This window comes from Monodelphis domestica, chromosome 8 (assembly GCF_027887165.1).
Source record: "Monodelphis domestica isolate mMonDom1 chromosome 8, mMonDom1.pri, whole genome shotgun sequence".
Lineage (NCBI taxonomy): Eukaryota > Metazoa > Chordata > Mammalia > Didelphimorphia > Didelphidae > Monodelphis > Monodelphis domestica.
In genome coordinates this window covers 106,154,246-106,172,158 of record NC_077234.1, presented here as the reverse complement: position 1 = coordinate 106,172,158, position 17,913 = coordinate 106,154,246, and the positions used below count along the sequence as shown (strand labels likewise).

The 17,913-nt window shown below is 32.8% G+C and overlaps 1 protein-coding gene across 2 annotated transcripts in view; it reads right to left on the bottom strand.

Moving 5' to 3' along the window:
• The window catches only part of PCDH17 (protocadherin 17), a 113,436-nt gene that overhangs the window by 60,142 nt on the left and 35,381 nt on the right, over positions 1-17,913 (bottom strand). Inside the window, exons 3-4 of one of the 2 annotated variants that reach the window (XM_007501498.3) lie at positions 14,894-14,952; positions 14,590-14,762 (exon numbers count right to left, since the gene is read on the bottom strand). In XM_007501498.3, the coding sequence (XP_007501560.1) occupies positions 14,590-14,762; positions 14,894-14,952 (232 nt within the window). The remainder of the gene's footprint in view (positions 1-14,589; positions 14,763-14,893; positions 14,953-17,913) is intronic. The other variant, XM_007501499.3, reaches the window with a different exon arrangement.

Below are 17,913 nucleotides of genomic sequence, written 5' to 3'. Positions count from 1 at the left end.
AACATGACTTAGAAGACCAACATAGATGCTTGTATTTGAGTAGGACTATTGACGGTCTTTTTTGATACATGTTTTTAGCCTTTTGTTAGGTGCAAACTTCATTTTTGTATTTCAGTATGTTGAAGTCTAGGGACCAACTACAGTGTAAGAGCTGCAAGATGGAAGGGAACTTCCTAATAAGCTTCTTTGTTTCTCCAACTTCAATCAAGTCTCAACTCTAAGCCCCCCTTCTACAGGTGACCTTTCTCAGTCCTTAGTGTGAATTGTCCTTTCAGTGTGAATTTCCTTCCCTTTCAGATGATCTTATCTGAAATCTGGACTGATCATGTATGTAACTAATTATTTACATTTTATTTTCCTCATAAAGCTTTTTGCCTCTTAGGAACAGAGACTGTGTTTTGCTTTTGTTGTATTCTCAGTGTTTAGCACAACACCTGGCATGAGGGAAGCACTTAATAAATGTTCATTGATTGATTTTCTTGCAGACTGATTGACACATAGAAACACTTCATGGATATTTTCCCATTGAAGTTTTCTTCTCCCCCTTAGTTTGTGCTTAACTATTCAGTTGAAACATGAACAGAATGGAGCCAATGATAGTTTGTGATTAAACTAATAAAACTTAATTGCCCTTCATAACAATATAAAAGGGAGAAATTAAACAAATTTGAAATTATGAAAAATTAATCTCTGCCATTGACTAGCTATTTGACCTTGTGAAAATATTTAATCTTGAGCCTCTCATTTTGTAAATTTACAAAATAGGTAAATTATATTTGCCCTTGGATTATTAGGAATAATAAATTTGATAATATACAAAAAGTACTTTATCAACTTTATTCAAGTGTTATATAGAAAAGTAAAAATGAATTATTATTCTTTACCATTTTTCCATGATCTATATACCATTATTGAGGTTACCTCTTAAAACAAAAGTAAAAAACTATTATATAAGCCAAAAAAACCCCAACCTAAATTCTCTCACATACACAAAGACTGGAATGAAGACAAAGAACCTGGGATCAGATTCCAGATATGCCCCTCACTACCTGGGTGATCCTGGCAATTCCCTTTTATCTTCCTATTCTACATTCCTCAACAATAAAAGAATGAAATGGAGCTGAATAGTCAAGAAGGTTCCATTCAGTTCTAAAGACTGGGATCCATGTAGATGATACCTGACTGGCCAACCTAAAGTTAACATTCAAACATTGGAATAATGGTTCTGCTATTAATTGCACAAAACAAAGATCACCATCAACAGCAGTAGTAACAACTCAGAGGGAGAATTGAGAGATTGTTAATTATTTGTTTGTTTGTTTTCTGATTGTCAGTTCTATACTTATTTTGAGTTCTGTTGAATTAGAGAATTTTTCCCCAACATAATACCTTGACTTTTCATTATGCCATGAAGGCACCTTGCTCTCTACAACACCTGAAATTTCTCTGCTCCAGACCCATTTCCTGTATTATCATTTAATAATCTTTGTAGACCACTCAAAAGAATAATTAAAAAACAAAACAAGAAATCTTCTGAAGGACTCTACATAAAAAGGATCCTTAAGAGAGAAAAAGCCTAGGCAAAGAGGTGAGGGGGACGAGAAGGAGTTCGTGTTATAATAGAAATTTCCTAAACCTAAAAAGTTTCACATGCACAAATACAAACTAACAGTTTTTTAAAATGCGTGAAAAATCACTTCAGAATATAGATGTAGAGTTTTGAAATGCTAATTGTTGTTTTTACTCAATGTTTTGAAATTTTCTAGCTAAAGAGTTAACTCTTCTGAAGCTTGTAAAATGTGACTTGGCAGAAATTACAAAATTAAATTTAATATAATTAGTCTTTAGATTTGGGGGGCAAATAATTGAGACACCAAAAGCTGCCTCTGTTATAAAAGCTTCTCCATGTTATAAAAATGAAAAATCCAGTATTTCCAAGGCATCAGCTATATGTGTAGGATGTTCTTCATTAAATAAGTTCAACTATCTAGTTTTAAAGAATTTCTCATACTCTGTTTTTATTCTAAACCGAAAATGTTTCATTTGTCTATTTCTGGATTGGCAATACCAGGTTCAAATTATATAAAACCCAATTTGTAATTTCTTTATTGAACAGGACAAGTTATTTTATTAGTCAATTAGTGTAGGGGATGGAGGACTTTGGGGAACTGATTCAAATTTGGAGAGTTCCTTTTTTTTTTTTAAACAGATTCATGTTAGAATTATTATTTTTAAAGCTTAAACCAGCTTAGTAATAACTATTATGTGCAGTATCACTATTTAAATATTCTTTACAGAAAAGGGGGCTGTAGTCAAAGAGAATCTGAGTTTAAATTTGGCCTCAGATACTTGTTAACTGTGTCATCTTGGGCAGGTCACCTAATCTCATTTACTTCCATTTTCTTAACTATAATAACAGGGATAGTAAATAATATCACCTATCTCCAAGGATCTTTGTGAGGATCATCTGAGATAATATTTCTAAAGAAAGCACTCAGCCTAGACCCTGGCACATAGAAAGTGCTATATGAATATAAATATAAATAAAAGCAATATTAGTTGTGCAACCTCAGGCAAGGTCTCTAACCCACTGCCTGACTCAGTTTCCTCATCTATAGAATGGATATAACAATGGCACCCAACTTCCAGGATGGTAGTGATAATCAAATGAGAGTATTTGTCAAGTGCTTCACAAACCACTAATCAATATGAAAATGCTAGCTATCGTTACAATTATTCCTTAAGTTATCTAAAGCTTCACATATGAACTATTTCAATTAAATTAATAAGAAGTGGAGGCTATTTACAACCATCAGTGAGGATGGCTAGAGACTGCTAACTATTCAAAGAGACTTTTTATAGTGCAAAAAGGATTTCTTTTTTTTTTCTTGTCTGGAAAATTGTTTATTTTTTCATCTCAGATTCAAATGGGTGACCAGAGTTTGCACATTAGAAGGAAGACATATTCCTCCTTTTGGGGGGTGATTTAATCACATGGAGCACTGCAGGACTCTGAGCTCAGGACAGAAAATACAAACTACATTTCTCAGAATTTGAAACCCTCTGAATGAGCATCCAGACACTCCATCAAATACCATGATTGTTATCCACAAGGCAAATGTGAAATAAGACTCTTCATATCTCAGGGAACTACGTAATGTGTTGAAATAATTTATCTTTGATACAATACAACACAGATAAAAATGTTGGGTGGGAATTCAATGAATTCTTGTTTCCAAAGACTGGAATTTTCCCAAATTAGAATCTATCCAGGACACCAAAACAAAACACCTACTTTCACAGGAAAAATATGTTCTTTGTTCTTTAATAATGAGAGGTAGTATATGATATGGTACAATTGGTTTGATATCTCACTTTCTTCCTTTTTTTTTAAACCCTTTCCTTCTGTGCTAAAATTAATACTAAGGCAGAAGAGCAGTAAAGACTAGGCAATTGGGGTTAAGTGATTTGTCTGTGTTCACATTTGAACTCAGGACCTTTCTTCTGCAGACCTGGCTTTCTTATCCCCTGAGACACTTAGTTGAACCTCCCCATCCTTTAAAACAAACAAACAAACAACAACAACAACAAACAAAACAGGACAAAAAACAAACCTTAACTTTTAAGACAGAAAAGTCAAAAGAGCTAGGCAATAAGGTTTAAGTGACCTTCCCAGGGTCATATAGCTAGGAAGTATCTGAGGCCAAATTTGAACTCAGTTCCTTATGATTCCAGGCTTGGTGGTCCAACTACTGTGCTACCTAGGTGTCCCAGTATCTTACTTTCAATGAAGATCTCTACCTAAAATACTTTCCAAATGTTTATTTAAGAATTGGCTTGGCATGGGCAATAAACATGATATAAACATTATATTATTTAATACTTTAGTTTATTCTATGATTATTCATTAAAATATACCAAATAAAAACTTCTGAGTCCAGGAATAGAAATAAATGAATTCAGTGTATTGACCTAACATAATAATTTAGTATATTAAATTGTAAGATTTTTTTGCCCATTAGATCATAAGTTCAAGAAGAATGAGCATATGTCCACCTTCCTAAACACTCACTTATACAGGGCAGCAAAAGAAATAAAAAAAATATTAATTAGGAATTTGTTACATTTAAATAATTTATAAATATTATATAAAAGCATGGTGGAAAAATCACTCTTGGAGTCACAAAGAATAGGGTTTAAGTCTTGCATCTGAAACAGAATAAGTAGGTGATTCTGGGCAAGTTATTTTGAACTCTTGGGGCTGCAAGAAACTAAAATAGTAAATAACATAAATGTTGATGGTCTATATCAATGGAATAGTTGCCACACCAACAGCTTATCTTCCCTACCCCAAAAATTCACAATACAGTTTCTTTTAATTAGTAATATGATTTGAAACTGATAGCAATAAAGCATTTATTGTTTGCACTTGAATTACATAATCTTTTCTAATAATGATAACCTGTAATTGTCTCTTCTACATATTTGAAAAGAATCCAGGAAAAATGGCATTCTTTATAGGTATCCCATCCCACTCTTAAGATATCTTTTGAATTTACTGTGATTCCATGGGTTTGTAAATTACTAGGAAACAAGAATAAACTAAAATGCACAGAAAAGACCATTTTGTTTAGAACGTTTTTAAGAGAATCCCAATGATTTTATTCAATAGTAGCATTTGATGAAAGTATTCCCACCCGACTCCCCACCCTGCCAAGATGGGAAGAAAACCAACAAGAAGTGTTTGAGGATCACATTTAGAGAATTCCTGTACTAAATCGGAATAGATTGTGTTTGTGCTGCCTCTTACTACTCAGATTACTGCTGGGGCATCTCTCAAAGGGGCCTTCAACATGGAAGAGTAGCTTTTTCCAAGAAATGTAAGTTTTAGGAGTTATGACTTCATGGTATATAGTCTGCTCTACTATCTCCATCACAGTAAAAGTGCAGAAATGAAGAAATATATGAGACATGCTAGAGTGAGGCTAAAGAGGAAGCACATGAAAGAAAGCATGGCCCCAGTTATATTTTTCTTTAAAGGCAACTATGATGACTCTCTTGATTAATATAAAATAAAATGCCTCTACCAGAAATCTAGATACCTTGCACTAATTTTTTTCACATTTTCTATGGAATTAAATATTTCTGCCCCTCTCTTTCTCTCTCTCTCTCTCTTTCTCTCTCTCTCTCTCTCTCTCTCTCTCTCTCTCTCTCTCTCTCTCTCTCTCTCTCTCTCTCTCTCTCTCTCTTTCTCTCTCTCTCTCTCTCTCTCTCTCTCTCTCTTTCTCTCTCTCTCTCTCATCTCTACTTGTACCCTTATTGCTCTCCACCTATTTTTTCTCTCAAATGCATTTCTATGCAAAATTTCTATACAAAAGAGGGGGATATAAAATTGCAAAGTTGCTTAATTATAATTATCTTAGTTAATATTAGTTTAGTCTCTAAATTTATTAATATAGATGTAGACTATAATAGAATTATAGAATGAGAATTAAAATTGAGTGTGAGAAAACTGAGACAATATAATACTTTATTTACTAAAGAAATTTATTCATCATACTATTCCTATTGAGGCAAGGTATTATATATCTTCTAAAGTTTTTCAATAATAAGCTGTAGCACCCAAAGAAATGTCCTGCTTAATACTCAGTTAACTACAAAATTTACTTAATGAGTATGCTCTATTCTTTTTAGATTTTGGCTAACTAAATTCATTTACTGAAGCTCTGCTGCTAGAGGAAATCTATATTCATTTTATATGATATCCATCATCTCAATATATTGAACTGTAACCACTCAAATATTCTTTCATTCAACTTATCTATTTCCCTGTTGCACCTTAAAGAAGAATCACAATGTTTCATAGGTATCTACACTGATATTAAAAGATATGGTAGATATTTTATCCAAAATATTTTATTGTAAATTAAATAATCATTTGGCTCTTTGGACAAGCCAATTTCCCATCATTTTTCTTGTACCCTACCCCCAGCAAACCAACAAAACAACAGCAACAACAACTAAGAAACTCAATGTAATTATTATCTTGATACGAATGTATCATGTATCATGTATCAATGTATTAAAAATCTCTTCTTGAATTTCAGAGGAAATGAGAAGTCTTATTTATAGACTAGGTACTCAGTACCTAACAGGAAGATTCTCTGGAAAAACCTATAAAAGTTTCCAGAGTGAAATGCTAAGGCACAGTATTTGCTATCTCTACAGGGTTATTGGACCTGAGCATGATAGAATTTAGTCTGGGACTCCCATGATGACAATCAAAAGATAAACATATTCTCAACTAAATTGGCTTAGATACCAAACGTAAATATTCTAGCCAGAATCTGACCATATTTGAAGAACTATGTCAGCACTCTGAAATATTATTATTGATTATAAGCAGATGATATTACTGAATTGAACTAAAAAAAATGTGGCCTGGTCTAATTAGATGGAAAACCCAGGGATATTAGACCAATTTTCCAGACAGTTTCAGTCTCTGGATGCCTTAAAATTCTTTTGCTCTAGAAAGATCACTGCTGTATTTACCAAAAAATAAATTAGATTTGAAAATCCTTTTAAATCTATAGTAAATCATTAAGATTTTTATAGGATCCTGCACTATGAGTAATAAATGTGATAGTAATAACAACTCTTTACATTCTGATGCTACCAGCTGCTAAATTTTAGAAACAGATGTTCTGAGTCAAATAAAAGCATGTCTCTGAAACTTCAAATAGGGTATCCATAAGTGAGTTCTAAATTTTCTTCCTCATTCAGTGCCAAAAATATAATATGAAGTAAGATGGAGATCCATAGTTCTTTTGAAGGGCCTATAAACATCATTCAATCAAAGAGATCATCAATAGGAATGGTAATGTATTGTTAAGTAAGAACCTTAGTCAAAATTCAACAAATTCAGAGGAGTTGAAAGATTATGGAATTTTAGTAGCAGCCATTTGTTACAAGACACTTAAGTTTAAAAAATATAGATAGAGCTATAAAGATAAATAGATATAATAAAATTTTCTTGGGAAACTCCTAGGAGTCATTAAAAAGCAAAAAAAAAAAGTTCACATAAAGATTTGTTTACTCCCTGTATGTGAGTAATTTTCAATTTCTCCCATGTGGCTTTTTTTTGGGGAGGGGGGTTAAGAAGATATTCAATATATCCTTTAAAAAAGCAACAACAACAAATTTTCAAGATTGTTATAGCAACCTCTTTCCCCTTCTCTTCCTCTTCTTCCTCTTTCAGTGCAGGTCCTAGAATCTTGAGGACTCAGATTCAGATCTGACCTCAGATACTTCTTAGCTAAGCATCACTGGGTAAATCATTTAGTCATTGCCTGCCTCAGTTTCCTCAAAATGGGGAGAATACTAGCATCTACCTCCCAGGGTTGTTGTGAGGACCAAATGAGATAATAAAAGTAAAGTACCTGTTCTTGTGCACAGTAACTGCTCCATAAATATTAATCATTATTATTACTATTACTACTACTATAGTATTAGAAAGATAATGAACAATAGAAGAAAGAGGAGAATGAGGACTCACATATGCATTAAAATCCACATAACATTTTAGTTTTCTCATAACACTTTGGGCAAGGAAATGGGAACCCTCATTTCCTCCATTTTGCAGGTGAAGATGAGGAAATGGACATTCATATTTAATGTAATTTTCCTACAGGTCTGGCCATATCACTTCTCTGACCAAAAGAAGCTCTCAATGGCTCTATAGTGTCCATGGGATAAATGATAAATTCTCAACTCACTTTTAAGATCCTATACAATAAGCTTCAGCCAGTCTGTAGAGATTTACTTGATACAATTCCTAATAAACTCTCTGTTCCAGTAACATTTTCTATAACTGTCACTCAAATTTGATCCACCATCTCCCAACTACACAAAGTCACAAAAGAAAGAAAAACATTTTCCATCTCCTTAATAAACCAACACTTCACCTTGATCTCCAAGAATTCTTATTTTCCTTCAAGGTGCCTCAGGAAACCCTTTCCTCCATAAAATCTTCCCTGATCTCTTTAGTTGTGGTATACTCTATCTCTCCCATCAAACCACCACCACCACCACCACCATCACCAGGGAATGTAAGCTCAAGAAGTGAAAGAACACTTTATTTCATTTTATCTTTGCCTCCCTAGTATCTAGCACTGTGCCTCTAGCTTAGTAGGTGCCTTATAAATACTGTTAAATTTAATTAAATTAAGAAACTTCTCCATACTCATAGCTCAAGTAAATGTTGGATTTTTGGATAAAAAAAAATGATTGCTCAACATTTTTCCAACTCTTCCTTGAGGAAGTTTGAAAGTTGTTTTAAAGGAAAAGATATTTAAGCAAGAATGGTGAAGGAATAGGGAGAAAATATGAGGGAATAGATTGAATCTGAATAGTTCAATGAAGAACACAGATCAGGACAACAAAAACCCATGAAAAGAGTCTGTTGCAGGCTGTGCCAGTGCTAGACAAAATTGTGAAGTAGGTATTAGATATTACGCTAAACGACCTGACTGTACCATTTTCTATTCTCAGAGAATTTTCTTCCCCTAATTCATAGAATCAATGCTTTTGTTCCTTGTTCACCAATCTTCTCACCAAACTGTATCTTTAAATCTTTCTTTCTTAGTAATGATATCAGCTTGAAGAATCACTCTCCCCAGAAATATTGGAAACAATGGTAATATGTCAATCGTATTGTCAATGACTGAGTTACTTGCAGAGAGGAGTATGAGAATGGACGGTATAGAGTATTTCCAATTTTACTGAAATCATCTCATGAAGTGCAAGCACTTTTTCACCTCAAATAATACTGTTTTGCTACAAATATAAAAGTTCACAAGCTTTGTGGTTTTGGGTATGTTAATTAACCACTGCTTTTCCTTAAGGGAAAAATATGCATATAAAATAGGCATATTATGCATGGGAGTGTGTCTGTGTATGTGTGGAATACACATGTTTTTGTTTCTCCCAGTGTCTAGAATGTGATCTGGGAAGACAATAGAGAAACATGATAAGTATATATATATATATATATAATATATAATAAAATATAGATGCACTTATAGTATATAAACATATACATGTATCTGTAGATACATATATATATATGTATATATATATTTAGTCCTATAATTTCATAGGTTCTTTACCATATTGATTTCTGTTTATTTTAATCTTTCTGGTATTTAATTAGTGATTTCTTTCTCAATATTGACAATTATAATAGTTAGCATTTATATAGGAATTTAAGGTTGGAAAATATTTTACGTGTGTTATCTCACTTGTGCATTACAACCACCCTATAAAGTAGGTACTTTTATTATCTTCAATTTACAGATGAGAAAACTGAGTCAAAGAGTGAGTAAATGACTTGCCCAGGGTCCTACTACTGGCAATGGACTGAGGCAAGATTAGAACATATATCTTCTTAATTCCAGTTTTAAAACTCCATCCATTATGCCACATCACTGCCAAGTAACAAGAGATAGAAGAGGAAGATAACAGAACAGAAAAATAAATGAAATGAAATGATAATATTTGTGGAAAAACAGAGACACTAATGCACTGTTGGTGGAGCTGTGAACTAATCCAACCATTTTGGAGAGATATTTGGAATTACACCCAAAGAATTATAAATCTGTGCATATCCTCAGGAAAAGAAGAAAAAAACCCACATGTTCCAAAATATTTAGAGCAGCTCTCTTTGTTGTGGCAGAGAATTGGAAACTGAAAGGGTGCCCATCAATTGAAGAATGGCTGACCAAACTGTGTATAGGATTATGATGGAATGCGACTGTGCTACAAGAAATGATAAACAGAATGATTAAAAGAAAAACAAAATTTGGAAAGAACTACATGAGATAATGAACAGTGAAATGAGTAGAACAAGGAGAATATGGTGCACAGCCATAGAATTAATCCTAGAAGAATAAACTGTGAATGTTACCTCCAGAAAGTGGTCATAAAGGTGAAATATGGAAGACAATTTCTATGTACAAGTTTTATCTTTTGTGATGTGAGGAGGTTGGGGAAGAGCCTGAGCCTCTAGTGGATGGGAATTATTAGATAGGCTTGAAGAAAAGTAAGCTAAAGGTATAGATTTGTGATTTCATCTATGTACGGTCTTCTTTATCTTTGTATATGGAAATACTTGTTTTGTTTTATAAAATTTGGAATTTGGGGGGAAAAAAAGGAAATGATTATGGAACCAGAAGCTGAAGGCCAGATCTGCCCAGGACCAGGAAGGGTCTGAGAATACACCCAGAGGAAAGAGCTAAGGACAACTCATCAAGGCAGAGAAAAGCGAAGGGCAATAGCTCTTGTCTTTTCTGGGATTTGAGGACAAGAAAAATCACAACTTAGAATGCTTTTCCACTGGATACAGGTTTCAAGGCCCTGATATCAGTCAATTATAGAGATATTAGAGGACTGATTATCCATGGGGAAATTGAGATCTAAGTCTCGGTTATCAATGAGGAGCTCACAGGACTTGTCAGTCAACATTTCTGAACACTGCACATTTATTATTGGAGAATCAATAAAGAGTGCTGACTTTCAGTGATTATTGAAATCTTGCTTAGAGGGTAAAAAGTATCAACTGGCAGTCAAAAGCCTGTAATTTACAGGGCACTACTAGGAAAAAGAGGCTGAAATGTTAGAGCTTTCCTTAAAGAGTGAAATCCTTAATAATGTTCAAAGAGGTATGAATTGTATAAACTCAATCTATTTATATTCTTTTTTAAAGTAGGAATTTTTATCTTTCATAAAAATAGTATCTTGTGTACTTTTTATATTTGTTGATTTATTTGATAACCCCTTCAAATTTAAATGTTCAGAAATCCCCAAATAAATAAATAAATAAATATGCAATTAGATAAACAGAAAGGGGTCGGGGGTTGCTTTATTGCCTGTGATCTTCTATGTTTAATTTTTTTTTTAAATAGGAAGATCTTTTCATTTCTATGACTTCTTAGAGAGATTAAAATGATGATTTTTAAAGATACAAATTATCCTTAGATTAAAAAGTAATGGTTAGAAGTCCAATTACAGATTCTTGGGGAGGGGAGGAGTACAGACAAGAGATGTAGACAACTTACCCACACAAATTAAAAACAACCCAATCCCAAATTTCCCAGTTGAATGCCAACTGAATTATTTGACAAACAAAACAATCAAGCAAAAATAAATAACCCCCAATAGTTCCCAATCCAGCTTCAGGATTATAGGGGTTATCAACAACAACAACAACAACAACAGTATTTTAGATACCTTTTATCCTCAGTTTTGCATTGATAATAAGGTTGTAAAAAATTGATAATTTTTAGAATTTTGCCAAGATGGCTAAAACCAAATGCTCTAATAAAAATGAATCATATTAATAGAGAAATAAACTCAAGAAAACACAGACTCCAAATAAATAATCCTTCTTCTGTAAGACAAGACACTGCTTATAGAAAATCCTGGGATTTTAGATATTGGCCACTTCAAGAGAAATTCATTACTTTAGCACAAAATTTAATGACAATAATGAAACTAATTCCATCATTTAATATAAGCTAAGGATTCCATGATTTAATATGAACTAAAGATTCAATGGTTTAATGTAAGCTAAAGAAAATTTTACTAAATATTTCCCAAAGATATGAAAAAGTCTAAAGTAGAATTTTAAGAATCATTTCTAAAAATGGGAAGGATAGGAAAAATGTTGCCTTACTAAAAACATCAAAAAACTAATGGGGGGAATAGTAAGGTTTCTTGAGGAATAAAAGAAAGGTTTTCTTTATTTCTAAAAATGTGGCGCTTTATATTAAGGACATTCTACCTGATACCTGGTCCTATATTTATCATAATTTATTTGTCAGCAAAATGTGCATCTAAATTAACACCTAACATATGAAAGTGATAAATCAATTAAAAATGACATTTAAAAATATTAAAAATAGCAGAGCAGTCCTAAATGCCTTTCAAATAGCCTGTTGGGAAACTGTGTAATTCTACATAAATCAACATAATGCAAAAAGACAATTATTAAGTGTGATATCAGCTCGCTTCTCAGTTAACAAGCATTAATTGTGTATTATGTGACAGGAACTGTGCTTTTTTTTTTCCCCCCCAGGGTTTCTACCTGGTCATTTAGCCTGGTTCAATAATCAGTAATGGTGACACATATTTAATACCAGTTTAAACTCTCTCATTTTGCAGGTTCATGTATGACAGAATTATTCACTCATTTTTAATATATAGTCTAAACATCCTAAGATTAATGGATCTTAAGAATTATTTACAAATTCCTTTTCTGATTTCATATATTTTGAAAACTACTCACATACTGCACTCCAGTTAATATAATTTTATGTCATATTTGTAGATTAGGCCCTGAAATGACTTCTTGTGTTAAAAGATCCATTTCTATGGATATTTTCTTTTTTTTTTTCATAAAAGAAAAATGTCCTTATTCTTAAGAGGAAAACAATATCTATTTCTGCAGACCTTGTTTTTACTCATTTAAGTCTTGGGGAAAAAAATCAGTACACTACCGATACATCATTAGACCTCTCTATCAGTGCTAGAAAGACTTGCTTCCTATGCCAAATTTACATTATCAGGTAGAAAAGATCCTCTGTCTTTTTCCCACAGTGATTTTTCTTCCTTTTTTTTTTTTAATCCTTAACTTCTGTCTTAGAATTAATATTGTGTATTGGTCCCAAGGCAGAAGATCAGTAAGGGCTAGGCAATGGGGTCAAGTGACTTGCCCAGGGTCACACAGCAAGGAAGTGCCTGAGGCCAAATTTGAACCTAGGACCTCCCATCTCTAGGTCTGGCTCTCAATCCACTGCTGCCCAGCTGCCCAAACAAACCCAGCTGCCCCTTGATTTTTCTTTGCTAGCACTTGGAAGATCCTCTCTCTTAAGGCCCTGAATTCAATTTAAACAATAAAAAAAAGAAAACTGAGACATTCATATGAATCAATTGTGAAATTTTTTTTGTTGGATCAAACTATGACAGTGAATGCATACCTTTCACTAGTTTCATAGCTTTACAAATATAAGTAATAAAAATATTTGATGAAATGAGCTTTCTTGTGGTGCCCCATGCACAAGATATGAGTCAAACAGGCCATCATTTAACTCTTTTCCATGGAAGCCATATTTTTATGCAGAACAAGCAACATTTTATGTCTCTCAAAGTATTTCAGTTTAAAAAAAAAATTAACATCTAAAGACACTATTGTAAGTCACCTATGAAGAAACCTAAGAAATTCCTCAGTGCTGAAACGAAAGGGGCAGAGGGAGGACATTGCATCTTTATATAGATCAACATCCAATTATAATCAGAGTCACTTTGTAAAGTAGGGAGGAAAAAATTATCTTTCTGGTATTTGTTACTTGGAAAACAGTCTTTTGTGAGGTTAGCCCTTACAGCATACAGAATAAAATCACTGCAGCATTCTAAATAGTCTACAGAGCAAAGAGCAAATTTTAACTCCAACTTGATTAAAAATTAAATGATGTCATTTGTTTATGATTGTGAATATAAATCAGCCACTACTAGAATAAAAAAAAATCAGGTTCCAATTAGTAGTTAATTAATAAGAGACAATGTAGTTCTACTTAATTATAAATTTTGCTCATTTTGAAGACAACTTAAAATATTCTTAACTATTATTAATCACTTTCTAGATAACATCTTATATCAACCATTAGCATTCCAAATTCTAAAGTCAGAATACTATCACCATGCTTTTCTTTTTTTTCTTTTTTGAGCTGAGAAAACCATAACCGCACACCTCCAAATCATCTTAATTAATCTTAATTGCTTCATTATATTTAGGTGACATTGTTAGCAAGTGTTTAGCTTTTTCAAATTAAATATATTATAATGAACAAAGCATCATTTTAGGAAAATGAATGACATTGAGAATTTTTAGAAAAGAAATGCATTTTTAATAAAGTAAGATTATTACCTTTTGTCCAGAGTGTACTTTAATTCATCATTTATAGGGTTTATAGAAACTCCTATTAGTTGTAAATGAATATTTTATTGGTCATTGGATTATGCTATTACTCTCCTCTGTGCTTCTTAAGTTAATAAATATTTCAGACATGGAAATTCTGATACAATGTGGTTTTCTTATGACCATATTTATCCCATTTTAACAGAATTTGATATATAAATTCATTTCAAATCCGTATGTACCTATTTTAAATATATATATTTGCAAGAACATAGTCCATATTTCTCCAATAGAAACATGGCACACTACCCAACTTGGTACAGTTTGGATACTTTGTATACCTACTAGGAGTGTTTCTTGATTATTTGTTGTTACGGTTTTAAAGAAGAGTTCTGAATGACATAAAAGACTAACGCCCTTGGAGACATATATTATGTTTTTACAGAAATATTCAATAGCTTTTTTTTTTCTGGGACAATTACAGGATTGACTGTTTCCTTTGATAGATTATCAATGGACCATTCCACTGTGATAAACTGTGACTGTAGGACTAATAGGTTTATAATGATTGCTTAAGCTTTCTTTGCATTTTAAAGGCATTGGGAGACTTCACTCACCTTGTTCAAGGGGTTGGCTTTTAGTGGAAGCCGTTTTCATCTTGAGTGCCTCCCTCACAGACATGTCACAGCAGGAGCCTTTGTTAGTGTCCTGGTCACTGTCAGCCTGATCACTGTCCCCATGCCCACTGTCTCTCAGGCTGGCTCTTTCTGGGTCCTTGAACGTGGAGCTACTGCAATACAGAGAAGAAAAGACGAGAAAGGGCCGTTTCTACTAGTTTCCATCTGAAGTGTACTGTCTAGCAAAGCAATTTTGACAAGGATGCAAATGGGGAAGCTGAGAAAGTTATTTAATAGGCCTTACCTTTGAACAAACTGCTGCCTGCTGCCCATGTAATTGGGCTCTGCGGGAAAATTGTCTGTCTGTGAAAAAGAAGGAAAAAAATACGTATAGTTGTACACTGGACAAATCTCCTGCAGAGCAACAAGATTTCCTAGTGGAGAAATGATTAATAATTCAAAAATTCCCTTAATCTTCAGTTTTGTACATTTTAATTAAATTGGAAAATGCTGGCATGTAATTATGTACTCGGAACAATTAAATGATTCCGGTCCACAAATTACCTGCTAAAGTAAACAATGAGGTTGTCATAACTGGCATTCTCTGTTAGGAACCTGATGGATGACACTGTTTATGTTGTTTCATTAGTCAGATATTAAGATTGAATGTTTGTGGGAGGAGTGGGAAAATGACCTAATTTCTGCATATTAAAAAAGTGAGTTGTTTAATAATGCCTGTTTTAATCATCATTATATCATCTGTGGGGATTCTGATGCCCTTATTGAGGTAATATGATTCGAAATAATCTACTGCATTGGTGTTCAGTGAAGAAAAATAGGGTGATCTTCCAGGAGTCTTTGCTTCAAAATGTGCCCATAATAACTACAAGCACTACCCATATGGCAGATCTCATCTCTACAATTAATTCTCATCCTTATTAATAGTCATGTCCAAAGTATAGAAATGGCATCTGAATGATGCCATTGGAAGGCTTGTTACTGCCAATTTCTTCTAAATAATATATGTGTACTATGAACTTATATGTTAATAATTATTATAATGCAAAAATAAGGGGAGAATATATGTTATTTATAAAGAATAACTAACTTCAAATGACCAAATTGTGGAGCTACTACTATTTTTTTTTCTTTTCATCTTTTTTTTTTAAAACAGTATCCAGGCTAATGTGGAGATCTGCCAAAAAGAACTGAATTCTCCTTGTATCACCAACCAGAGTCCTTTTGGAGAAAGAGACTGGATCTTTCACTGCACTCCCTATACTGTACATTCATACACATCATTTCTCCTTGCAGCTGACTTAGAGACAAAGCATCTCTTGTTTCCTGCATCCCTTCATATCACGCTATTATGCTGTGAGCAGTTTTGCCTTTTACCAGTAATGTGGAAAATGTACAATTACTGAAGTAAAAGGTCCATGGTGAGGCATAATAGTGTATACTAAATATTTTAATGAACAACTAAATCTAAATATTGTGGTACTTTTTACCTCCCCATAAACTACTTCCTTAGAAGGACTTCCTGACTAAAAAGAAAAAAAAACAACCAACAACACACCAGGAACAAAAAGTTTTAAAGCTGTCCCATGACTGCTCTCAGTCTTAAATGTTTGGAAACAGTAGGAGAGAAATCATCCAATGGCTAATTTATGCTATGCAATTTTTCTCTTTATCCAACGGCCTGTTGCAAGCTACCCAAGGAGATGAGGGCAATGAAGAGTATTCTGTCTTATTTTTTTTCTCTCCCATTTCACCCTGACAGAATCAGCCTTTGGTATTTCAGGAGTGTTTTCATTAACTTACTGTACTGGGTTCTAATTTCAGAGGTGTATCATTAGTCTGGTCTACATTATGGGAAATACAGGCTTTTCAGGGAAAACTTGATGTTCCAATAACAAAAAAGCTGTAAAACTATTTGTATGTAGAGTACAACTGATTTAATTAATTTAATTAGCTTTTCAAAACACTATTTTGAAGATTTTTCTCAAATCCTTTTGCTCAGAGACAGGTCAACACTATTATGGTAAAATAAAAACAGGTGCTAAAAAAGATATACATTTGTGAAGAATTACAATGCTGGGTAACAGCTATATGTTGTAGGGTGAGGTTTATGCTAGCCTTGAAATATTTCAGGTAACTAAAGCTCTAACAATTTCAATTATTTGTGAATATATACTATAACACTCCAAACTTTCTTCGGGTCATAAGAGGAGAGTCTGTCAAAAATTTGCTCATCAGATTAGAAAAGGGAAGAATTCAGAATCCTTTCTTTATAATTAAAACAGATATTCTCAATGAAATGGGTAACTTAAAGTGATAATAAAAATAAAATTAATTAAAGTTTTAAAAATATAATTTTAGAACAAAGTTATATATGCTTCTATATGCATATCTTCCCATGTACTGTAGCATCAGAATCTGAGAAAAGAGGAAAAAAGATACCCTGTCATGTTGTCTTCATACCTATTTTTCTCAACTCTTTTTTGTTGTATAAGGTACTATTCATTGTCTTCAAGTATTCAAGAGAACAAAGGAAAAAAAATCATCTTATAAAAAAGACCAAGAAAACAAAATTGGCAAACAGAAGAAGTTAGAGGAAAAGAGAAGAGGGAGAAATTTTAAATTAAAATGTAACTGAAAGGAGTTAAGGAAACAGAATAATAGAGAAGAATAATAAAATAAATTAACAAAAAAAAGAATGAAAAGAGAAAATAAAAAATCAAAGAAAAATCTACCAATGATATAGAAAAAGAAAGTTTCACAATGATATGGCTAGTGAGCAGAAATTACTTTTAAATTGTTTTCACTGAGAGTTTTTATTCTGGATAATGATGGTTGCCTCCTAGAATTTTAGTTGAGGTTGGCTAATTATCTTGTAACGGGTAAATATAAATGAATCAAAGCAGGTACCTAAGAAGCTATCATCTTGTTTAACAACAACAAAAATTCTAAAAAATGATAGGACCTTCTTAATTATGAAACAGTTTGTAATATACCATTTCTTACAGATAGAAAACCAAAACCCAGAAGCCTACACTATAGAACAAATCATTCATTTGGATAAGATACAAATAATTTCAATGTAAAATGGAATACTCAGGGCCATCAGACAACATAGTTAACAATACTGTCAGAAATTCATCTTCAAACATGTATTTGTTTAGCAAGAATTTCATTTCTTTCAAGGATTTCCATTGTAGGCAAATCCCTTTTATTCAACTATAAATTAAATGCTTTGAGAGGATTACTGTATTTATTTAGACTCTTGAACCCTAGATACTACATTTCCCACAATTCTCTTTTCCT